General features: G+C 36.6%; 1 protein-coding gene across 2 annotated transcripts; it reads left to right on the forward strand.

Annotated features, from left to right (window-relative positions):
* The first annotated feature begins 1502 nt into the window (after positions 1 to 1502).
* On the forward strand, positions 1503 to 17780 carry hpgd (15-hydroxyprostaglandin dehydrogenase). 2 transcript variants are annotated; one of them, XM_055205080.2, is made up of 7 exons: positions 1503 to 1660; positions 1792 to 1915; positions 2552 to 2658; positions 3101 to 3197; positions 11776 to 11852; positions 12121 to 12284; positions 17230 to 17780. In XM_055205080.2, exons 1-7 carry the CDS (start codon positions 1568 to 1570, stop codon positions 17351 to 17353), a joined length of 786 nt encoding a protein of 261 aa, XP_055061055.1. In that variant the 5' UTR covers positions 1503 to 1567; the 3' UTR covers positions 17354 to 17780. The 2 variants fall into 2 exon arrangements, with proteins under 2 accessions (XP_055061055.1, XP_055061056.1); XM_055205081.2 differs by lacking the exon at positions 17230 to 17780 and having other exon boundaries at positions 12086 to 12283.
* Positions 17781 to 25736: the final 7956 nt, after the last annotated feature.

Here is a 25736-nt window from a genome sequence, read left to right on the forward strand (position 1 = left end):
GTTTAATGTCATTTTTGGCCGAACTATCCCTTTAAGTTAAACATTTTAAATTTTCTGTTTTTCCCATGTAAGGGACCTTTAATGGGTGGTGACCACAATGCAATCAAAAACATCCTACAATCCCATTTTAAGTTTAAAACAAAAGCATTATTGTTTCAGAAACCATAGAAAATCACTAAAATGATGCCAGCAGCAAATACTTTCTGACATGTGTTGCAAATTCATGAATGGACAAAATAATTTAAGGAGGTCTCTCTCTCTTTCAACCAATGTCATTTCCAAAACAAACTCTGAATGGGAAATAAAATATTGGCATGTGTCTTTAAATTGAGCAGACCAGTAAATAGTTACTGTGGATTGAAGCAAAAATTACTATTTACTGCATGTGGTATTTATTTGGGAATGAGGTGTGAAGTGTAATTTTTGGTCCAAATACAGCAATATTTAATTTTCACTTATGAGAATTAACAAATCGGTTACAAAAGATAAATGTTAAAATAAATACAGTTCAGTAACATATTTTATAAACAATTTCATTTAGTACAGATGAATTAAACATTTTATAAATGCCAGACAGTAATCTTAGTTTGTTTGATAAAGGTTTATACTTTCAAAATAAAAATAGATGTTTTGGTAAGCCGTGCCATATAAATGGTGAAAACGTTCACTCTCACACATTCCTAGACCAGTGATTTTTAAACAGCACCTGACATCAGCATTTATTTATTATGACAGGTATACAAGATGTTTATATGTATTTCCATTAATAATGCAAGAGCGTTTGTAATTTATTTTGTACAAACATTACTAAGTGTAATGCATGTACTCAAGTCTTTTTGATGTACTTCATTTATCAATGTAAAATAAAACTGTGAGTCCAGATGTTCTCACTGCTATCAATAGAGAGTGCAAGTGAGAGGCAGGCTTTCTTCCAAGTACATCTGTAAATACTTTTGCACTTTTCTTTACAGTATCCATGTTACAAATATAATTAATCACAGCAGGCACAATATTAGAAAAGATTTTTTTTCAGAAGTCAATAGCTTACTTTGTTGTTTATATATAATACAATACTACTCAGCACTGTAACTTGATACTCTAATGTAAAGTGCGACCGCTTTCATAAGAGTAATGGAGATCAGAACGACTGAAAATAAAAAAAAAATGTTTCTTAATGCATTCTGTGTCTTGTGTATATCTTGGTATTCAACACTCTTTAAAATTAAGGTGCTAAGGGTTTTTCGAAGTGATACCATATTGAATAATTTATTTTAGTTTAATGTTTACTTTTAAGAATAATTTATTTCTCATATTTTGCGACAGAAGGTTCTTTATAATCATAAAGCCCGAACCTCAGGATCCTTGTGTGCAGTTTTACAGTGGCCAAGGACGCGATCCGGAGCGCTTACAAATCTCTTCAGTAATCTCTCGAGTGTAAATGATAGTTTGTAAGATGACACTTGGCCGCCTGAGTTTACTTTAGTACTGATCTACACGCCCCTTTTTGACTCCGAGCGTACCGGTTTAGTACATAAAGCAGTGTGCTGTGCGCTCGGCGGTGCGCAGCATGAGTCTGGACGGGAAAGTGGCTTTGGTCACCGGCGGCGCGCAGGGCATCGGACGAGCCGTGTCTGAAGCCCTCCTGGAGAATCAAGCAAAGGTTATTTTTTCTGACTCTGACGCTATCTATGTTTTATTTGATATGGATTGATTCGACGCGTTAAGAAGGATCCCTGCAGTTTCGTTCAGCAATTTATCATTTACTTATTTATGTATATGTTTACAATTCAGGTTGCACTGGTAGATCTGAACCAATCTGTTGGCGAAGAATGTAAAAGTGATCTGGACAAACAGTTTGGAGAAAATAATTGTATTTTTATCCAGTGTGACGTTACGGACGCGGTTAAACTTAAAGGTAACCTGTTTTTACTTATCCCTTAAACTTTTCCTACCTTCTTTATAATGTCATGTTTCATCCTCTCTGGTTTGGCAGATTTTAAAATATGTTTCTTAAACACGATGCACTTTTAGAGTTCTTTTCGCGCACCTGTAAGCGCAGCGCGCATCTTTATTTCTAAACAAAGAAAGCGTCATTGTTTGAGAACTTTAATTATGTTATACCTCTGTGTAGAGATTCGTGATGCCTCGGGCAAACTCTGGAATGTTCATGGTTTGTAAAGTTTAAACACCATCAAGTTATTTGCTTTTATTTCAACTACGATAATCGTTCAAGGACAAGACTTTAACAATCGGTGGTGACATTGTGCGTTCCTGTATAACTTGTTTTTTTAACGACGCACATTTTGTAGAGTTTAATTAAATGTTGCTTTGTGGAATGTTGCAGCTGCAAGTCAGGTGAGGGCACATACAGGTACAGGACGATCAACAGCACTCAGTTGTCCGAATACGCAGCTTGGGTTTTGTACTGCTGGCCCTTATGAAAACATTGCGCATTGTTATTAATAGCTAATTGATGTTGCAGCTTGAAATAAAAGATTTATAATGAAACAGGTGAAAGCCCGGATGATGATTTAACCTTTTTCTTTTTTAGAAGCCTTTCAAAACACAGTCAAGATGTTTGGTCGATTGGATATTGTCATTAATAATGCAGGGATCAACAATGAGAAAAACTGGGAAAAGACCATTGATGTAAACTTGGTGAGTTCAAAAGGATATTTTCTGTTAAAAACATATTTTTGTCTTAAATAATATTACTTAAGTATAAACCTTACAAGCTTACATTTAAAATTAAACGCTCATGGTTTACACAGTGAAGTGTGAATCATTTCACATTTTGTGCCCCCAGGCGTAACATTCAACCACACAATATAGGAGTCACAAATTCACCAAAATACTCCACCCCTCCCCGCTTTGATCCAACAGATTTCACAACAGCACATGAAGCGGATAGATACACTATTTACAAAACTATCTTTCATGTTCATTCAGTCGAAATACTTGGTTGTTAGACTTGCATGGAAAAAGTGTTCAGATGTGTAAATTCGTAATGGCAATGACTCCATCATTTCATTGTCATTAGAAAGCTAAATATGACCCCATTTGTAAACTATATGACTTTTGCAATTGTTCTCTTATTCAGACGTCTGTCATAAAGGGGACATATTTAGCCCTGGAACACATGAGTAAAGAGTATGGAAAGGAAGGAGGAGTTATCATAAACGTCTCATCCATGGCAGGTACGTTTCTGATTGGTGCAATATGCTTGTTTTGAAAACATGGGCCTTAATGTTCAGAACAATGTGTTCAGAATGGCTGTGCTTATGGACATTACGTAACATTGTTATAGGACATCTCTATAGAATCAGGCAAATATTTGCTCATGGTAAATACGGAGATATATTTGACCTTATGAAATGCAGATGTCGTGTCTGTTGTCTGTTGTGAAACAGTATGCAGCGATGCCCAAATATAATCATTGCCACAATAAAACTGCAGGTCTACAGCTTAATTACTTGAAAAATAGCTTGAAGTTAATATGACACACCTTTGTTTTTCAAAGTGCAATCTTATCATGAACAAAACATAAAGCAAATGTACTACAATAACTAGATTTTCGGAATAATAAACAGATTGCCCTGTTTTTTAAATGTGTATAGCTGTTAGATCATGGTGCTAGCCAATGTCATGGGTTTGATTTTCAGAGACCGCATACATTGTTGAAATGCATAGCATGTGCACTGATGTAAATTTCAATGCTGAAACACAATATTGAAAATGTGAGACATTAAAGGTGCAGTGTGTAGATTTTAGCGGCATCTAGTAGTGAGATTGTGAATTGCAACCAATGGCTCAGTCCACCGTTTACCGAAATGCATAGAGAACCCTACAGTAGTCCCCACAGGACAGACATGTTGTTGTCTAAGACAAAATACAGTAGTGACGAAACACGGTCTGTAGAGCAGTTTGTCTGTTTGGGGCTACTGTAGAAACACAGCAGCACAAAATGGCGACTTCCATGCAAGGGGACCCGCTGGGTATGGAGATAAAAACGGCTCATACTAAGGTAATAAAAACAATACAGTTCATTATGTAAGGTCTTTATACACCACTGATAATGGATAATATAGTTATGTAGATTATATTGCATTTCTGTCAAGGGATCTTCCTTAAAGTTACACATTGCACATTTAAAAAAAACTAAGGACAAGAAACTGTAAATCTTTTCTTTGTGATCTGGCAGAGATTACAACAACCCGACCGTGTGAATTTCTCCTGTATCCACTGATCTTGAGAAATATCACCAGCTTTTTAGCTTGAACACTATGCCAAAAATGTCCTAGAATCATAAATCAGAAGCAGAACTGTTATCAATAGAAAGAGGTTGATAGTTCCCTACGTGCCTTCAAATACCTTGGGCATCAATTATGAAGCTTGATCACAGTGTGTATACACAAAAATCTACAGCAATGTTCATTAGGGTTATAGTTAGTGCTGCAAGTTTTGGTTTTTGGCTCTTCTTGCTCCTTTGAAAAGGATTTAAACATTGACAGGTGCTTTTTTATATGTCAATGACATTAATTAGGCATCATTAAAAGGTGAAGATCTGAAGCTGCTTTAGTGTGTTGCCCACACATGCAGGGTGAGTGCTGTAACCCTGCCGAATGTAGCATCTCTTTACATATTTATCTATAGTCCAAGGTGGTGCGAAAGATTGGAGACGGGAACTAATTTGCATATGCATAGATCTGTGTATACTAAATGAGATGATGTAGAGTTACATTCAAGCTGTTTAAAAGCAAAGAAATAAGTAAAACTTTTCTATATGCTATTATGATGCTCAAAGTTGAGTTTTAACTGATTAAATTCTTGACTACAGGGAGCCTTAAGCTGACACACTGATTCAGGGTACTCTTAAGGGAGGATATGAAATATGGTGTTGCACATGTGGGGATGTGGTAGATGATAAATGGCGGCGATAGCTGACAATGAACTCGTAATAACTCTTAGTGAACTACAGAAAGCTTTAAGAATTTGGAATTGAAACAACCTTCGGATTTAGAAATGGGATGTTGTTTGTAAAGGAAGCAACTTTCTCTGTAATAAAAAATAATGACGTTTGTGTTTTACACTTGTAACTGGCGATCTTCTTAGGAGATTTGGTGAAGCAGCTCTCACGTTCTCTCAAATGCTATAACCTTGATATTGTTAATGTTTAAAGGTGCACTTTTAGAAGGATCTCTTAATAGAAATGCAACACAACTATATTTTCAGTGGTGTATAAACCCAATGAACTGTATTGTTTGTATTACCTTAAAATGAAATGTTTTTTATCTATAAACACCGCAAGTCTCCTTACATGGAACTCGTCATCATGTTTCTACAGTAGACCCAAACAGACAAACTGTTCTATAGAGCGTGTTTTGTCACTACCAGGGGCGGAGCCAGACATTGTAGACATTGGGGACTTAGCCCAAATCTAGGGGTATCAAATAATGGTCCCCTGCTAATATATTTTCTCCATTTACGGCAGCTTTATAAAGTTATTTTTTTTAATCCTATTACAATTTTTTTAATCCTATCTCATCCTATTTTTGGATAAGAGAAGTTTAAGTGTCATTGTGAAAATTGGTTATGTTACAGTTTCAAAATGACAAAACAGAGAACACAGCAAAGTTGACACTTTAACTTCTCTTATCCAAAAATAGGCAAAAAATGTTCGCTGAAGGCTAATCCAGTAACTATAAAGCTACATAAGAAAGAATAACAACTTTGACTTCACTAGCAGTCAGAACAATTTCTCACCTGCTTATGGAAGCTTCTCTCTCTCTCTCCCTGTCCTTGCTCTCTCTCCTCACCCTCCTCTCTCCCTATTTGCACTGACAATTATCACACATAAAGATATTTTAATGTAAAAGATTAAAGGAATAGTCTACTCATTTTCAATATCAAAATATGTCACTACCCCAACCAAGAACTGCTGATACATCCCTCCATCATCCGTGCGCGTGCACGCAAGCGCTGAAGCGCGCTTCGATAGCATTTAGCTTAGCCCCATTCATTCAATGCTACCAATCAGAGATAAAGTTAGAAGTGACCAAACACATCAACGTTTTTCCTATTTAATACGAGTAGTTATACGAGCAAGTTTGGTGGTACAAAATAAAACGCAGCGCTTTTCTAAGCGGATTTAAAAGAGGAACTATATTGTATGGTGTAATAGCACTTTTGGGAGTACTTCGACTCGGCGCTGTAACACCCTCCCTCTCCCATTATGAGAGGGAGAAGGGGAGCGGACTTTTCAGGCGAGTCGAAGTACTCCCAAAAGTGCTATTATGCCATACAATATAGTTCCTCTTTTAAATCCGCTTAGAAAAGTCACTTCTAACTTTATCTCTGATTGGTACCATTGAATGAATGGGGCTAAGCTAAATGCTATCGAAGCGTCGCAGCGCGCTCCAGTGCTTACGTGCACGCACACAGATGACAGAGGTATGTATCAACAATTCTTAGTTAAGGTAATAACATATTTTAATATTGAAAATGAGTAGACTATTCCTTTAAGGATTCATCTTTATAACTGTCAATGTATTTCTGATGTGAATCATTGCGAATTTCAGAGAAATGCATACAGACAAAACAAGCTGCCTAAGGGGACAGTCACACCAAAAGCGCTTTAAACGTTTGCAAACGCAAGGCGCGACACACTGCCTTTTTTTAAAAAAGAGCAGTGTGACGCGGCTTTTCATATTGCTAAGCAACCACCGAGTCAGCTGTCTTGTCAATCAAATATTGAAGCGTGAGCACTCTTTTGCTGTTTACTGTCATAGCAGAAACTTTAAAAAGAGGGCGCTTGCTCTGACCTTGTTTGAGGTTGAGATGTGCACAAACACGCAGGAGAGAGTGAACGAGTGGAGTCCGGTTCTTCAAAGCAGCTTTAAACTTCCCTCACTACAACGTAAGGCCCGCCTCTCCCCTCATTCGATTGGACAATGCAAAGACGCGAATGACGTCGGGCGCTTCTCCGCTCTTAGCGCTCCTTCAAAAACGCGTGCGCGGCAGGCGGCAAAAAAACGCAAGGCGCTCAGCGCGTATAAACAGCGTGCAAACGCGCCCTACCCGTAGAATATCATTCAAAAAAGGCGCCTGCAACTGCCATAAACGCTTTTGGTGTGACTGTAATTATTATCACCTTCTTACTTCTGATGTCTTAAAAAAATAAATCGTACGTACATACGTTTATAACAAGGGTAAGCAGCGTCGGTCCTGTAGTGTCGATGTCCTGCAGAGTTTAGCTCCAGCTCTAATCAAGCACACCTGAAGAACTAATCAAGGTCTAAACAGTCACCTAAAAATCATAGATATGTATAATAAAGGCTATGTCTTACGGCGGAGTCTCTAATGTCATCAGCTGGCGGACATCTTACCTCGCTCACTCATACCATTTAATGGTGCAGGTACTTTTAAAAGACCATAACTGGATCAAATGTCTACCAATTTTCAAATGGCTTTCTTACAAACGTGGCTATAATTCCGGATGCTTTAACAGCTTTCATGAAAGTTATTCACATGTATGCAGTGTCATAGGTACATCTTTGACGTTTATAACAAACCAAACCGTTTGAAAATCGTAAGAAAATTGAGCCAGTTATGGTCATTTAAAAGTAAATGCACCATTAAAACAATGCTATGAGTGAACGAGCTGTCTGAGATATGCCTCCAGGTCTGGACGTTGACCTCCATTGGCCAGCAGTGCAGGCGAGTCATCTCGTTTTTCAGGGTTGGAGCTAAAATCTGCAGGACATCAGCACTCCTGAACCGACGTTGCCTACCCCTGGTTTATAACATTGCTTGTCACATTTTACAATTACATTTATTCATTTACATTGCTTGTCAGTGTTATGTGATGTGAAAATCACTTGAAAACACTTTTTATTACAAAAAGATTTTATTTACAAACAACAAAAATCTTGTAGACATGGCAGGAAATTGCAGACCCATATTTTATTCTGAAAGTAATTCCAAGAGTATTTACAGTACAATATAATCTGGTTTAAAGGAAAACACCAAATAACAATATTTGACTATGTTTTTCCCTTAACTTAGCTTAATTAATACTTACCTATCTTTTTTAATGCGTGCACTTAATCTTTGTATAGCACGTTGTGAATGTGTTAGCATTTAGCCTAGCCCCATTCATTCCTTAGGATCCAAAAAGGGATGAATTTAAAAAAAACACCAAACACTTCCATGTTTTCCCTTTTTGGGGACTGTTGCATGGGTGGGTGCACAGGTAGGTATGGTGGCACAGAATAAAATGTGGCGATTTAAGTGGAAAAAATGATTGTACTATACTATATTGAACTGTATTGTATGGAGGAGGAGCTCTTGTTTTGCATCACTTCGGCCTCGGAGCGCAGTAACGTCATCACTCCTGACTCCTCCACCTCTCGCACAAACTTCTGTCAATATCACTGTGCCCGAGGTCGAGGTGCTGAAAACGGAGTGGTCTTCCATCATACAGTATTGTTCTCATTTTTATACGCTTGAAGATCGACATGTTTTGTTTTGTGGCACCATACTTACTTGTGTAACTACTTAAATAGGGAAAACATGGAAGTGTTTGGTGGCTTCTAGGTTCATCCCTGTTTGGATCCTAGGGAATGAATGAGGCTAGGTGCTGGCGCATTCGGGACGCGCTATACAGGGATTGTGTGCATGCATTGAAAAAGGATGGTTATGTATCAATTTTTCTAAGTTGAGGTAAGAACATATAAAATATTGAAAAATGGTGGTGTTTTCCTTTAACATTGCGTTTAACAAGTGACAACTATTCTTTATTCCTGTTGAGCAGAAGTTTCTCTAAATAGCATCTCAAGATCAAACCAATAAATACAAACCAATATGCAAATCTTCTGTTAGACTTTGTACAGTACTAACATACATGATGACACATGGACATGTTAACATACATTACTGCTTTATACACTAAAAAAAGTATTCACAGTATTTTATTTTTTTGTAGATTTATATATTATATAACATACAACTGCTCTGTAGTAGGCTACTGCTTTACAATTGCACGTCTGTATTTGTTGGCACATGTTTTTCCAACTTTGGTGTTTGGTAATCTTATGTTTAATCCTAGCATGTGGCTTTAGAGAGTATATACTGTAGCATTGCGTTTTTGGCACTTAGCCTATTCAGCAACAATTAACCATGATGAATGGAAACACGTCTTGCAACATGACCTTATTGTTTGGTTTAGATCTTACCCTCAATTCACATGTTTACAGACAAGAAATCTTGGAGGCCCTCATAGAAATGTTAACAGCCAAAATTGGAAACAGAGCCGCCTTTTGTGCTAAAACGGGTTTTTCGCGGGATGTGCATTAATGTTTAGATGTGTTCATTCAGAACACACAAGAACTGTTTAATTTTAAGTGCTGACTTTGGTATGTGGCCCTGCCGCCCTTAGCTGATGCAGCTTGTGAAGATTGTTTATCATAACAAAATTTAAAAGCTAAAAGACACTATCATTGCACATCCAGTAACATTCCATGTGAAACAAGGCTTGACGTATGTCCATAAATTGCCAGATTACTCCATAACATATCAGGGGTCCTCCAAATATTGTTTGAATGCAAACTAATGTTTTTAGAAAAATGAAATTAGGCATCAAATAAAAATGCATTTATAGGCTAATAAACCTAAAACTTAAAGCTCACGTAACACATGCTGTTTCTGCATTTCTGATGTTAATCTGGAGTACCTATAGAGTAGTATTACATCCTTTTTATCTCCAAAGAGTCTTTAGTTTAATCAGATTTATAAAAGAAAGATTAGCTTTACCGAATCTTTCCGATGACGTACGAAAAAATGAAAAAGGAAGAGTTACTACCGCGGGAGGAGCGAGTACAAGTCATGCAACACTATGCAACACTGTTTTAACTTATGATTCACTACATGTTCGTGTCATTTATATAATATGCACGTGCCTATTTTCAACATAAGACAGAAGTCTTTTCAACATAAGACAGAAGTCACTCGTCATGACCCGATTGGGAAAATCCACCGCATCAAACACACACGCAAAACTCAGCTGCTACCCCGGATAATAAACTATATCCATTGTTTCCATAAGGCTGACTTTCTTTTTCTTACATCCAAAAACACACTTCTTCTTTCGTGCCATTGTTGAGTTTTGAAATTAAACAAAGCTGTGTCGAGTGATAAGATGTTTGCAAGTTCTAGCGTCTCCCGCTGATTGACAGGTGGGCAGGGTTTTCCGGGGAAGTGCCCATAAAAAGAAGTGATACGTATAGAAAACTCCTGAAACGTCAGCTGGACCTGTAATCGAAAAAAAAACGTTCCGAAACTCGTACGGACCCTGGCGAAGTGCATTCGGCACAGAAATACTCCTACCCAGTCTCCTGAGGATGCGTATAAATAGCACGAAGTGTAAAACTCGTGCAATACATACGCCAAATTCCACTTTGGCGTGCATATGATACGCAAGTCCTTCCCATTCACTTAAACGGGGCATCTTTTTTTGTCGTTTTATTTATTGGTTTCTCAATTTTTTCTGTTTTTTAAACCATTTTCGCTTGGGTTTAGGGTTAGATTTGCTTAATGGGGTTATTTAATATACAGGGTTCTCCATGGTTTTGACCATATTTAAGCCATGGTTGCTTGGAGTTGGGGTTAGAGTTGGGGTTTGGGTTAGGATGTCATTTTTATATAACAAAAAGTTGTTCTAACCCTAAACCCAAGCGAAAATGGTAAAAAATAGCAAAAAAATTAGAAACCAATAAATAAAACGACAAAAAAAGATGCACCGTTTAAGTGAATGGGAAGGACTTGCGTATCATATGCACGCCAAAGTGGAATTTGGCGTATGTATTGCACGAGTTTTACACTACGTGCTGTTTGTGCGCATCTTCAGGAGACTGGGCTCAATACTCTGTAACACGCCCAACTGCTTTTTTGACACTTTGCCTCTGTTTAGCATGAAGAAACAACCCTAGAACTGTGTTAATAAATCAGAATGCTTGAAATACCATTGAACCATCCCTTTAAAATAAAGAGCATAATGTGCCAATGATAAAATCTAGTTAAATATGCCAAAATTATTATTTAATAACATACTGTAACCATCATAACAAGTAGTATGTAAAGTATGTGTTATAAATAATAATAAATCCAGTTTTGAAACATGAACTGGGGGTCACTACTCCTCCTCTCTATCCATTAAGGGGTCCTTGGCCTGACCTCCACTTTATAACATTTAGAGCATGCGTTTAGGAAACTGTCTTTAGCTCTTAATGTTTTTGAAGAGCTGCTTCATTTTAAAAAGTGACATTTAATGCTTGAATTAAAGGAGAATTCCTCAGACTTGGAAGAATTAGAGTTTTCCATGAAATAGGTACTGGAGATCAGGCCTCAGTAAAATGGAAATTGTTTGCACCGTAGGGGCCCTTTAGGTGCCCCCGGAGTACTCCACTGATGGTTACCAAAAAAAGAAATTGTTTACCCAAACATTGCCATAAAGTTGCAGTTCTCAAACCCTGTATATGTTTTTTCTATTTGCACATTTTAATACAACTGTCATTGTCCATTATATGGAATAAAGCCATATCCTCGTACCTCCTATTGTGTTTGTCTATTGTGAAGAAACAGATATGGGTTGGGGTCATTGTAGATTTGGATCAACTATTCTCTTTCGAAACAGCAGAAGTTTATTCACTTCACTTATTGTTACTGTACTCCTGAACTTTAATAATACTTGAAATTCATGTTTGCTTTGTTTCCTCACAGCATTTCTCCATTCTCCTCACCAGCCGGTGTACACGGCAACAAAGCATGGCGTGATTGGATTTTCACGAGCCTTGGCGGTGAGCATATCAACCCAGTGAACTTTATGACGAACATTTGTAAATGCTTTTCCTTTAAACATGGTATGTTCCAGTCTACTGCACCTAACAACCAAACCGGCTGATCGGTTGTGGTTTTGAGCACAGAACAAACGCAGCTATTTCTTACAAGAGAGAATAGATGTGTTTGCTCACAGATAAGATCTCTCACCCCTGTGTGTTGACGAATTCTTTGCGCTGTGTGTGTAATTTAGGCTGACCGTGTTTGGACACGTTTTGTTGTCGGCAGGACGCATCTGAGCAGGGCAATTATGGAGTGAGGATCAACACACTGTGCCCAGCCTTCGTGGACACCCAACTGCTTCAGACTGTTGAGCATGAGGAAACAATGGGCAAGTTTGTCAAGTACAAAGATGAATTCAAGCAGAGGATGGACAAGTACGGTGTTCTTAAGTAAGCACAGAGTTGAATTCGGCTACTTGTTTCTTTTGTACAATATCAAAGTAACCAGCGGTGCATGCTACTGGAACGTTCTGTCTGGGATTGTTGTGGTGGTTTGTTTAGTGCTTCAAACGTTTTGTCTGTGTAGATGCAACGGCACTTTTCTGGGAGACCTTTTAATGCTGCGTGCAAAAACTGTGCGGATCAGTTTTAAACCTTTTTTGCATTTGCTGGTAAGCTTAGGTGCTCATTTCGTACCACCCATTAAGGTGGATTCAGGTGGATTAAACAGTATGTTTTGGTTCCAGGGTTTTTGACATTTGGCAGTTAAACTTCACCTGACTTGTACTCCTCCACCCTATCTTAAAGCATTACATAGCTGTAACTGTATTCATGTTTTTGTAACTTGTTTTCTGCTGTGTTTTTTTACTTATCAAACTGTAAATGTTTCCTATTTACATGTTTTTCCTTGTGCCAGACATGTTTGTTATGTCTGTGAAACGCTTGTTATAGACACAAGTTGGTCAATGTTGACACAAACGCAGTGCAGATAATATCTGGAGTGTAGTCTGTTTTTTATGTGTGCGCGAACGTACGTTCACACTCGAATGCACATCCTTGCAAAGGGTGCTTCTCAATCCTTATTTGTGCATTTTGAGGAAAGATACGAGGATGGAGGAGTCACTGATCATTTATATAGATAGGTGGTTTATACATGAATATTAAATATACTGTCTTAAACAAGTCTACAATTAAGATAATTGAACAATTAATACGAAGATCTATGCGTGTTTGAATATAATATAAGATGATATAAGAATATAAGATGTGATGATGTGAAGGGGGAGGAAATGTATACAGGGTCCAGGTTTAGTTGATAAAACACTTCCGGCATTCATGACTCCTCAGGAAGCCTCATAACTTCCCATTTCTTACCTCCTCACGGTGCATGCAATTAAAGAATTTAGATGTCCTACAAAATGACGAAGCTTGATCGGTTTCTGGGTCGTAGGATGTAGGACGTATGAGCGAGGAAGCATATTGAAAAGCACCCAAAGTATTGTTTATTTGACATGTACGTGTACACACATGCGCATTACGACAAAAAACAATGCATCTCCTGGGCCACATACTACATTTTCCTGTACGCACATGCGTAATCTACTCGTACAAAGTATGTGCGGTTACAAAAGTCCGGAAGGAAGAAATTGGCATTAGACGCACTGTATGCGAACCCTTGCGTATGTGTAAAAATGGGACTATATTTCTTTTAAGCCTGGACTATATTCTGTTTTACGTGTGAGTAAACGTAGGTACATGGTCGAATGCACAGTCTTGGCAAAGTATATATGTTTTGCCTTGTACGAGTCTCCTGTACACGCATGCGCAATCTACGTGTACAAAGTATGCACGGTTACAAAAGTCCGGTGGTGTGCCTACTGTGTATACATTCTGTTTAAGAAATTTGCATTCAACACACGGTACGCAGACCCTTGCGTAAGCGTAAAAATAAGACTATTTTTCTTTTAAGCCTAGACTATATTCTGTTTTTACGTCTGCGCAAACGTACGCACATGGTCGAATGCACAGCCTTGGCAAAGTATAGCTTATTTTACTTGTACGTCTACACACACATTTGCCGCATGCGCATTACGACGAAATACAATACATCTCCTCGGCCACATACTACATTCTCCTGTACGCGCATGCACAATCTATGGATACAAAATATGCGTGGTTACAAAAGTCTGATGGTGTGCCTACTCTGTATAAATTCTGATGAAGATATTTGCGTTAGACGCACTGTACGCGGACCCTCGTGTATGCGTAAAAATGGGACTGTATTCTGTTGTTACGTGTGCGTGAACATACACACATGGTCGAATGCAGAGCCTTGGCATAGTTTATTTGACTTGTATGTGTACACACACATTCGATGCATGCGCATTACGAAGAAATGCAATACATCTCCTGGGCCACATACTACATTCTCCTGTACGCGCATGCGCAATCTGTGCATAAAAAATATGCGTGGTTACAAAAGTCTGGTGGTGCCCCTACTCTGTATAAATTCTGATGAAGATATTTGCGTTAGACGCACTGTACGCGAACCCTCGCATATAGGTAAAAATTGGACTATATTTCTTTTAAGCCTGGACTATATTCTGTTTTTATGCGATCGTACGCACATGGTCGAATGCACAGCCTTGGCAAAGTATCATTTATTTGACTTATATGTGTACACAGATGACATGCACATGGTCGAATGCAGAGCCTTTGGCCAAGTATTGTTTATTTGACTTGTACGTGTACACACACATTCGACACATGCGCAATCAACACGTACAAAGAATGCACGGTTACAAAATTCCAATGGTGTGCCTACTGTGTATACATTCTGATGAAGAAATTTGCGTTAGACGCACTGTACGCGGACACTCACGTATGTGTAAAAATTGGACTATATTTCTTTTAAGCCTGGAAAACGCACAAGTGAACGTATGCACATGGTCGAATGCACAGCCTTGGCAAAGTATAATTTATTTGACTCATATGTGTACACAGACGATCAACACATGCACATTGCGACAAAATGCAACGCATCTCCTTGCCTACATACTACATTCTCCTGTATGCGCAATCTACACGTACAAAGTATGAGCGTTTACAAAAATCCGGTGGTACGCCTACATTCTGATGAAGGAATTTGCGTTAGACGCACTGTACGCGGACCCTCACGTATGTGTAAAAATTGGACTATATTTCTTTTAAGCCTGAAAAACGCACAAGTGAATGTATGCACATGGTCGAATGCACAGCCTTGGCAAAGTATAATTTATTTGACTCATGTGTACACAGACAATCAACACATGCACATTGCGACAAAATGCAATGCATCTCCTTGCCTACATACTACATTCTTCTGTATGTGCAATCTACACGTACAAAGTATGAGCGTTTACAAAAATCCGGTGGTGCGCCTAGGCTACTGTGTATAAATTCTGATGAAGGAATTTGCGTTAGACGCACTGTACGCGGACCCTCACGTATGTGTAAAAATTGGACTATATTTATTTTAAGACTGAAAAACGCACAAGTGAACGTATGCACATGATCGAATGCACAGTATTGTAATATTATTATTTATTTGACTCATATGTGTACACAGTCGATCAACACATGCACATTGCGAAAAAATGCAACGAATCTCATTGCCTACCTACTACATTCTCCTGTATGCGCAATCTACACGTACAAAGTATGAGCGTTTACAAAAATCCGGTGGTACGCCTACATTCTGATGAAGGAATTTGCGTTAGATGCACTGTACGCGGACCCTCACGTATGTGTAAAAATTGGACTATATTTCTTTTAAGCCTGAAAAACGCACAAGTGAACGTATGCACATGGTCGAATGCACAGCCTTGGCAAAGTATAATTTATTTGACTCATGTGTACACAGACGTTAAACACATGCACATTGCGACAAAATGCAACGTATCTCCTTGCCTACATACTACATTCTTCTGTGTGCGCAATCTACACGTACAAAGTATGAGCGTTTACAAAAATCCGGTGGTGCACCTACTGTGTATACATTCTGATGAAGGAATTTGCGTTAGACGCACTGTACACGGACCCTCACGTATGTGTAAAAAATGGACTATATTTCTTTTAAGCCTGAAAAACGCACAAGCGAACGTATGCACATGGTCGAATGCACAGCCTTGGCAAAGTATAATTTATTTGACTCATGTGTACACAGACGATCAACACATGCGCATTGTGACAAAATGCAATGCATCTCCTGTATCCGCATGCACGACCTATACGTACAATTTACGTGCATTTACAAAATTCCGCTGCACAGCGCACTGTACTCGGACCATCGCTTATGCGTAAAAACTGTACTATTTTTAAAGGCGGAGTCCATGATGTTTGAAAGCCAATGTTGATATTTGAAATCACCTAAACAAACACGCCCCTACCCCAATAGAATCTGGACCTTCTGTTGATAGACCTGCCCCACACATACACAACCCGCCATTTGATTTGATTGGCTATAAGTGTGTTTTGGTAGTCGGCCCGTCTCCTTTTCCAACACGTTTTTCAAACATCGTGGACTCCGCCTTTAAGCTTTAGTCTGCATGTGACTACAAAATCGAATTATTTGCTATAAAGAGTGTTTGCCTGTTTCTTTTACTGATAGGTAATGAATATGAATGCTCAAATTGGCTTTTAATCTATTCTTCATGATGTGTTAACATCTTTAAAGCAGTGGTTCTCAAAGTTTTTGGCAACCTTGTGTACGGTGCATCCCTTCATGGCCCCCCAAAGAAAAGTTATGACATTAAACATTCCACAACTTAAAATTTGAAATCAACAAAACATATTAAATGATAAAATGTATTGCTGTTGGTTAGTAGCCTTATTTTTCTGAGTTTTTTTTTTACACAGAATGTATGATAAATTAATATATTTGATAAAATGTCATAAAACTGATGGCCCCCAGTTTGGGAACCACTGTTTTAAAGGGTGCCCAGAGGGAAAGGGGGTTAGCACCACTTTTAACATGGGTTATGAAGCCCTGCTCCATCTGCAGATAGACAATTTGAAACAATGCATTGCTAGAATGTGAGAGTGAGGTGTTTAGCAACAGGCAACCAATCATACAATGCCTTACTCATTGAATATTTATGTGCTTTGTCACAGATGTATAGCTTTGCAGAATAGCATGAATACATGAATAAATGATAATAGGATTTTTAAGTGTTGAGTTGAAGACAACTATAGTGCTTTTTACATGGTAACTTTTACAAAGATTTGTATGCATCACATGCTATATCTTCTCAGTCAATCCTACTAACCTTGAAAATATGCAAATTAGAGTGTTATTAAAACAGGGTTCACCACAATAGTGTGCTAAAGCTCATCTGTGTTGTTTGTATTTCTGTAGGCCATCGCTGATTGCAGAAGGAATGCTGCGAATCATAACAGATGAAAGTCTGAATGGAGCTGTAATGAAGATCACCTGTGCTAAAGGGATTCACTTCCACACCTATGAGCCTCTTTCAGCTTGAAAGCAATAATTTCATCAAGCCAGTTCTGCTTCTTTCAACGGGGTGTTTGAAAGCCCTGCTGTATGGCCACGTAACAACCTTCTTGTTTACGTACAGGAGGTGTGGATTGATTGTAAGATTATTTGTCATTTCAGATTTGTAAACCAAAAAAATCCATACTTGTGTTTGGTGCTCTTTCTGATGCTATTTCCTCTTCTGTAATGCTCTCAAACATAAATGTGTACAGACATGCCTTTACTGTGAGTGAAAAAAACTTAATATTTATTAAATTACTGTTTCATGGCTTATGTAATACCTCAGTATGCCAAATCCAATATTTTCTTACATATTTGTACAATTCTTTGTTACTAGATCTTTAGATATGTGCCTAAGGGAATGTCTAAGGGCTTTTAATTTTGTAGAAATCAAATAAAATACTTTAAAAATGTTTTTTGAATGTTGTTTACATTTATATTAAATTAATGTATGAAACTTGTAGACACATGAGAATAGCTCAGTTTCTGCATTCACATTCTCTTATCGAGACAACATTGGTCTCTTAATAGATATGTGGTTTGACGTCAGAAATGTACTTCATGGTATGAGCTCTTTCATAACCGTGACATGATTTGCACATATTTAGACACATCCCCATGTGTCATGGGTGCTGTTATAAAATGCAAATCCATAAACAAGTATCACCTGTGTTTACATCATAAAGCGGTCAAGGACAAATAATGTCCCAAATTCTTCCAGTGCAAAGCTGTGGCTTCTTTGAATCAAGTGATGCTTACAGTGCAGTCAAAAGCAAAATAAATAAATAAAATAAAAGATTCACAACTTGATTACTTTATACTCTGTGTTAGTACCATACAATGTGTATGAAAATGTATATTGAAAATAAAAATAAATACTTTGCAAATACACTGTCAAAAATACAGGTACACTCTAAAAAACGATCCGTTGGCTGAACAACCATTACTTAGTAAAGTAATTAGATTAAACACAAAAAACGTAGTATTTATAACTTTTCAACCTCTACTTAACATATTTAGTATGTGTAACACAAAAATTTTAGTTACCAGGTAAACTGAAATATAAGCAAAAAAAAAGAAAAAACATAATTAATTTCAACTACTATAACAATTGCGACAAAATAAAGTAAAATTAACAAGAAAATATGTGTTATATGAACTTAAATATTTGAGTTCATGTAACATTCTTTACTTATTAAAAATGTAAGTACATAAAACACAGGTTTCCTGGTTCATTTTGAGTAAAATTATCCAAATTGGGATTACTTCAAAAAGGGTGATGCAAAATGGTGCATATATATTTTAAGTAATCCCAACTTGGAATAATTTTCCTTAAAAATAACAAGAAAAGATGTGTTATATGAACTTAAATATTTGAGTTCATGTAACATTCTTTACTTATTAAAAATGTAAGTACATAAAACACAGGAGTTTTTTTGTTCATTTTGAGTAAAATTATCCAAGTTGAGATTACTTCAAAATCTGGTGATGCAAAAATGTTGCATATATATTTTAAGTAAATCCAATACATCATTTTTTAGAGTGTACAAAGCTGTCACTGGGGCAGTACCCTTTGGAAAAGGTCCTAATATGTACCATTTAGGTACAAATACGTATCTTTGTAGTACTGCCAATGTGCACCTTTGAAGTACTAATATGCACTCTTTGGGTACAAAGGTGTACCTTTTTAAAAGGGTACTGTCCCAGTGACAACTTTTGTATTTTTATTTCTGAGAGTGTAGGGTCAGCGTATAGGGTTGGGTCTGACTATTGTTCAGAGTGTCACGGGCGAAGAGTAATTCACTTTTTTAGATATCACTTTAACTTAGCAAAAATCCTTTGATGAAAGATCACAGAGATGTCCGGAATGTGAATGACAGCAGATAAGGATATGAAAGTAGGTTGGGTTGGGTGTACACTGTTGAATTTAAACAATTTGATAACAATTGCTTTCATTCTGAAGAATGCATGAAGGAAGTGTACGTGTTTTACCTTCCAAAACAGTTTCCTAACAGCCTTCTTGTAATAACCACAAACACTGTTGTCATTATGCAACATTATGTAGTATTATGTAGGAATTAGAGCACAGGTTATGAGAATGCTTAGTTAATGACTAGTACTCACCTGAAATATGCAGAATGTAAGTAAAAAAAATGTAAAATGCATGCAAAGTATGTCAAATGCCTTACTGTGTTTGGGTATTTGACAAAGGGCTTATGGTGACAGAAATGTTGAAAAGCATATATATATATATATATATATGAAAATATCATTAGGTCACTAATATCATCAATGGAAAAAACACTTGGGTAGAAATAGGAAGTCAATGGAATGCCATTGTAATGATGGTACATAAAATACAGTGAATTATGTGAAAAAACTGTTGTGACTTTTTTACATTTCAAGGTGGTTTCCATTAGAAAAAAGGCTCATAAATCAGACATCTATTTTGATTTAAATATAAGAATGTCAACAGGTTTATAGGGATTAGGTGTAGGGAATAGATAATCCTTTGTAATACATACAAAACACTGGGAATGAGATTTAATGTAGTGAAGCAAATCTGTGTGTGTTTCTGTGTGTAACTCGTGTAATGTATTTTTGTGTCAGTTCCAATAGGCAATCAAACAAACTTATTACAGACAGACTGAAATGTTCTTCCACTCAAAGGTTCTCTTGAGTGTTTTTGGATCTCCTCCAGGAACTTTAGTTCTGAGAAAGGGGGAAGTGTATGAAAGTGGCTGAGTGTTTCCTTGTGTGTGTAACATTTGAGTGATATTTTACTCTTTCTCTGAAAAACGTTTAGCTTTTGTTTGGAAATTTAACACCCTCTGGAAGAGCCCTAGAATTTTCAGAAATATGGTCTGATCTTTTGGATCTTTTTCAAAAATATAAATATATTTACCAATTGACAACACAAAAATGTCATAATACGTTTTTCTTGATTTTCAAACAAAATATTTTTGTTATTTGAAACCTAACAAACTCCTAATGTATATCGTTATGATATATGTTTATTTATTATATAATGTAAAGCCATTCATACATTTTAAACTTAATACCTTTCATTGGGGACCACTGTCTTTTAACATACCTATTATATAAGACTTTCAAACAAGTGTTCTTCATTACTCAGCCATTAATACATTCAGTGTTGGTTTTCTACATTTTTGGAACAATACATGTCATTTTATCCACGTATTGTACAGTCTTTTTTACTGACAGGATGTTTATAGTTTATTAGCGCCCCCCTCAGGAGAAATATAAAAGGCAGCCATGCCTGTGGATCAGTTTCCATGAGTAACCCTGCTGTGAAATCCACATTATGTAGGATGATTTTATGTAGAAAAAAAAACATATAGAAAACATATATGGGTCATTCTACAAAAAAAGGTGGAAATGCTTGTCCCTTTCTTTTGCAGACCCCTTAATCATTTAATTTGACCCAATAATCCCATAATGATATATATTTAATAAATATAGACAGTCCTTAAAATGATGAAAGAGTTTATTTATTTAATTTTCTTTTTTTTTACTTTTTTTAAATGTCTGGTCCTGAAAATTGCCCTGTCCCTTTGATCATACATGGAAGTTGAACTGTGTACTTATTATTTAAAACCATGTTTTTTATAAAACAAATCTAATTTACATTTACCTTTAACCCTGTATGAATTTACTACAACACTGAAATGGTAAAACATACACTATAAATATGAATAATATCAAATAAATATTTGTCCCCCAAATTTATGTCATTGGTGCTACCCAAAGCACCTTTATTTTGAAACAATGCTTCAGCTCTTTGAAGTTTTTCTTGGGGCAAGAGGTCAGTGGAAGAAGTGCAGTGGAGGAAGGCAAAAGGTTTGTGAGATGTCTTACCTTTTTTGCCTAAAATATCATGATATCTAAGAATTTTGAGATAAGATTTTTTGGATGTCATAGTGTTACTCTATTTTTATAGCTGGGAGTGTTAAGATCTTTACATAAAAATACATTATACTGAATAATGTGATTGTTACATCTCTAATGAAATAGCACATGGCTAATGGCAGCCATTTTGTTAAAACATTTTCTGTCAATTGTCATTAGTGTTACCGTCATTGGTGTAACCGTCATTGGTGTTACCGTCCTCTCTAATGAGTACTTTCTAAGCACTATTCCTTTAACTGACCCACATTAAAGCATACAAACGAAACAAGATGGAAAAATGTTTAAGTTTATAAGTTTTATCATATTCATTATCTATTATTATATTCTAATTTTGTCAGGTATTGAAGATACAACGATTTGAATTCTTTATAAAAATGTATTAAAAATTAAACATAGATTAAACTCCCCGTTTTGCAGATTCATAGATTTGACAAGTTAATTAATGCTATTATAGACGTTTTGGGTGTTTTGAAAGAAGTTCATTTAAGCAGATTTCCATCACCCGAACCCCACCTTTTCCCTAGAATGACCCGTATGCAGTAAATCCTAACAGGCAGTGTCACATTTAGATAAAAACTGTTAGATCACATTTAGATTAAGCGCTGTATGATGCCACTCTTTGAAATGTGGAATGGTTCACTTATTTTTAAACATTGTCCATATATTAAGCCAAACCAAATCTATTTAGCATTTTTTTTATTTAAGATTATTTAACTACTCACAGTTTGTGTTTAGATTAACCTGTATATAGATTAACTGGTTCTTGCCATGAATATAGTGAAATAAATAAACAAAGCCTAAATGTTCTTTATAATGTATAGATAAATGTTTACTCTCAGCCTGTATATTTTAAAAGCCTTACTGTGAGTTACGACAACATCCAAAACGGTAAAGAACCATTAGATTACACTTGCCAGTTTGTTTGTATTTCTCTCTCAAAGTAGACAAAACTGTTTTACTGACATATCACATTGTTCAAGCAGGATGATTCAAGGCTACTCACGTCCAAAACCAATGCCGTGTTGTAAATCAGTTTGTGAATGAGACGCAGTTGAAATGTATCTAATTGAAATACTCTGTGAGCCTGTTATTTATTCATATAGAGTCCCAGAGTCTTAGTGGACATCTGGATAGTGCCTTGCTGTAACAACATCTGTGAACAGTTGTTTACATTAGCAACTTCACTTCCACTGTGGTATCACTGGATGTTTGGCCAACTAAAACTCCTCGTGTTTAAATGACTCTTTTCCGCTTTTCAAATATGCTTTCTTTTTGTAATGACTAAAAACAGCTAAAACAGCTATTGTTATTGGCATTTTAAATCACTAACAATATACATGGTCTATATCAAGGGGAAACTGTAAAGTTGTAATTGCATTTCCTTGACTGTATTTCACACCTATTATATTGTGCAGAGGCCCATTTACCCCAGATGCATGCAGTACTGTAGTTCATTCATCAACTGTCCTAGAGAGGCAGGAAGTGTTTAAACTACTAAATAATTGAGCAGGTTTTAAGTTTTTTGTTGTTTTAAGTATAAATCCAACAAAAGTTAGTTAGGTTTAGCTTAAAACAAGAACAAATGGGGTAAAATAATAAATAACTCTGAACTTTTTTGTTCTCAGTTACGTAAGGAATAATTGGCAACGGGCTGATGAATTAATCAAGAATAATGCACACCCAATGTGTCAGGACATCCATGTAATATTTCTCAGCCAATCAGAATAAAGCATTCAACAAGCCTGTGGTATGAAGTAAAACAATTTTACAGTTTAACTAGAAAACAAAGAATCAGATCAAGCAATCATTATTTTGAGCAGTAATATAAAAGCTCAGTTTTTTTAATAGAAATATCATTTTTGAGCATGGTTGCATAACAGCCCCTATTTTTAAAGCCCATGTAAAGTCAGATATTACAGCCTTTGTCACACCACAGACAAACCCCTCGTTCAGACAGCCAACGACAAGCAGTAGCAGAGCGACGCAATCTCATTCATTTCAATGGAAACCTGGCGACTTCCGGCGACACGAGCGACAGTGACCGTTGGCGACCGTATGGGCGTGTCCAGCGACGCGAGAAAGTTAAGAAAAGTTTAACTTTATGCAAATGTCGAGCGACTTTCGGGAGTGACTACCAATAAGAACGAAGCAGTGGAGTTCACGTCATCCTTCTCTCGTCAGTTACTGGAGTGGATGGTACTCATTTGTTTATCACAAGCAGATTTAGAAACGCCTCATTGAAAGAGACAAGCGACACACAGCGATAATGTCGCTGGCTGTCTGAACGAGGGGAAAGTGTGTTATTAAAGGATTAGTCAATTTTCTTAAAAAAATCCAGATAATTTTCTCACCACCATGTCATCCAAAATGTTGATGCCTTTCTTTGTTCAGTCGAGAAGAAATTATGTTTTTTGAAGAAAACATTCCAGGATTTTTCTAATTTGAATGGACTTTAATGGACCCCAATACTTAACAGTTTTAATGCAGTTTAAAATTGCAGTTTCAAAGGACTCTAAACAATCCCAAACGAGGCATAAAGGTCTTATCGCGAAACGATTGTCATTTTTGGCAAGAACAATAAAAAATAAGCACTTTTAAACCACAACTTCTCATCTTCCTCCGGTCCTGTGATGCGCCACACTGTAAAAAAAATCTGTAGAAATTGCAGCTGGATTGCCGGTAACTTACCGTAGATTTAAATTTGTTATTTACTGGCAACATTTTGTTCAAAGTTAAATGAACATTTAACATTTACAAGTCTTTGTCTTTACAGAGTAAAACTAAAAAACAGCATCAAGCAAAACATTCTGGGAAACAAAATCTGAACAAAAAAAAAACTGAAAAAGGTTGATGATGATTTCTGGTTCCCAGAATGCTTTGCATGAGGCTGTTATTGTATAGTTTTATTCTGTAAAGATAAAGACTTGTTAATATTTAAAATGTATTTAACTTTGAACAAACTCTTGCCAGTAAATAACATAAATTTAAATCTACGGTAAATTACCGGCAACCCAGCTGCAATAACATTGTAATTTCTAAGAATTTTTTTTACAGTGCAGCGCGACCTCACGCAATACGCCATCACGTCAAGAAGTCACGGATGACGTATGCGAAACTACACCCCCAGTGTTTACAAGTGTGGAGAAAGAGGACCGTTCCAACGTTGTTATATGTCGAATGATATACTAATTAATGTCTTTGTGTCAGTTTATTGTTAAAAATGGTCTGCAAATATGCGTTTTATATATGGAACACGTGACCTTTCTACGTCATTACGCAATTACATGAGGTCGCACTGGCGCTTCACAGGACCGGAGATAGAAGAGAAGTTGTGATTTAAAAGTGCATTTTTTTCTTGTCAAAAACGACAATCGCCTCGCTAGATAAGACCCCCACGCCCCGCCTGGGATCGTCTAGAGTCCTTTAAAACTCCGTTGAAAAAAACTGTTAAGTGTTGAGTTAAGTGTTAAGTTTGGGTTCCATTAAAGTCCATTAAAATGGGAAAAATCATGGAATGTTTTCCTCAAAAACATAATTTCTTCTCGACTGAACAAAAAAAGATATCAACATTTTGGTTGATATGGTGGTGAGTAAATTATCTGGATTTTTTTTAAGAAAATGGACTAATCCTTTTAACCACCCAAATGGAATGCTGTAAAAAAACAGCAATTAAAAGGATAGTTCACCCAAAAATAAAAATTCTGTCATCATTTACTCATTTACATACACTCATGTTGTTACAAACCTGGATACATTTCTTTGTTTTGATGAGTTCTGTATTCTTTTGTCCTACTATCCATCTATCTCTTAAAATAAAATATGTTATCAAAATCTTGGAAAAATAGACAGCATTCTCTGCTCTCACACACAGGGTGTGTGTCCGTTGTTGGCACTGAAACCACGGCCACTCGCAGGAAAGCTGCCATCTTTTGACTTTTAAATATCGCCAGTGTTGGGGGTAACACATTACAAGTAACGCCCATTAAGTAATAATATTACTTTTTCTGAAGTAGCGAGTAAAGTAACACATTACTTTATAAATGTACACATTAATATTTGAGTTACTTTTTAAAAAAAAGTAATGCTAGTTACTTTTCAGTTTAATTAATTCAATTTAAAAATAAAATAATGTACTGAATTAAACTGAACATAATAACGTAGAATTACGCACTCTGTGCACCTGAGCAGGAAAAGTTTGAGTACGAAACGGAGATGGCAGGCCAGAGCTTGACATTTTTGCGCTCATAAAAACACCTGCAAGACCAGAAAGAGATCAAGCCTCGGCCAAGTAAGAAAAAGTTACGCAAAAGTAACTTAAAAGTAACGTAAGCAATACTTTCCATGAAAAGTAAATAAGTTAAGCAAATAGGTACTTTTTTGGGGGTAACTTAATATTGTAATGCATTACTTTTGAAAGTAACTTTCCCCAACACTAAATA

The sequence above is a fragment of the Misgurnus anguillicaudatus genome, chromosome 3, assembly GCF_027580225.2.
Source record: "Misgurnus anguillicaudatus chromosome 3, ASM2758022v2, whole genome shotgun sequence".
Lineage (NCBI taxonomy): Eukaryota > Metazoa > Chordata > Actinopteri > Cypriniformes > Cobitidae > Misgurnus > Misgurnus anguillicaudatus.

Coding starts and splice junctions, on each gene's coding strand:
- hpgd (XM_055205080.2), top strand. CDS start 1,568: ATGAGTCTGGACGGGAAAGTGGCTTTGGTCACCGGCGGCGCGCAGGGC. Junction 1,661..1,791: donor TCCTGGAGAATCAAGCAAAG/GTTATTTTTTCT, acceptor TTTACAATTCAG/GTTGCACTGGTAGATCTGAA. Junction 11,853..12,120: donor GATTTTCACGAGCCTTGGCG/GTGAGCATATCA, acceptor TGTTGTCGGCAG/GACGCATCTGAGCAGGGCAA.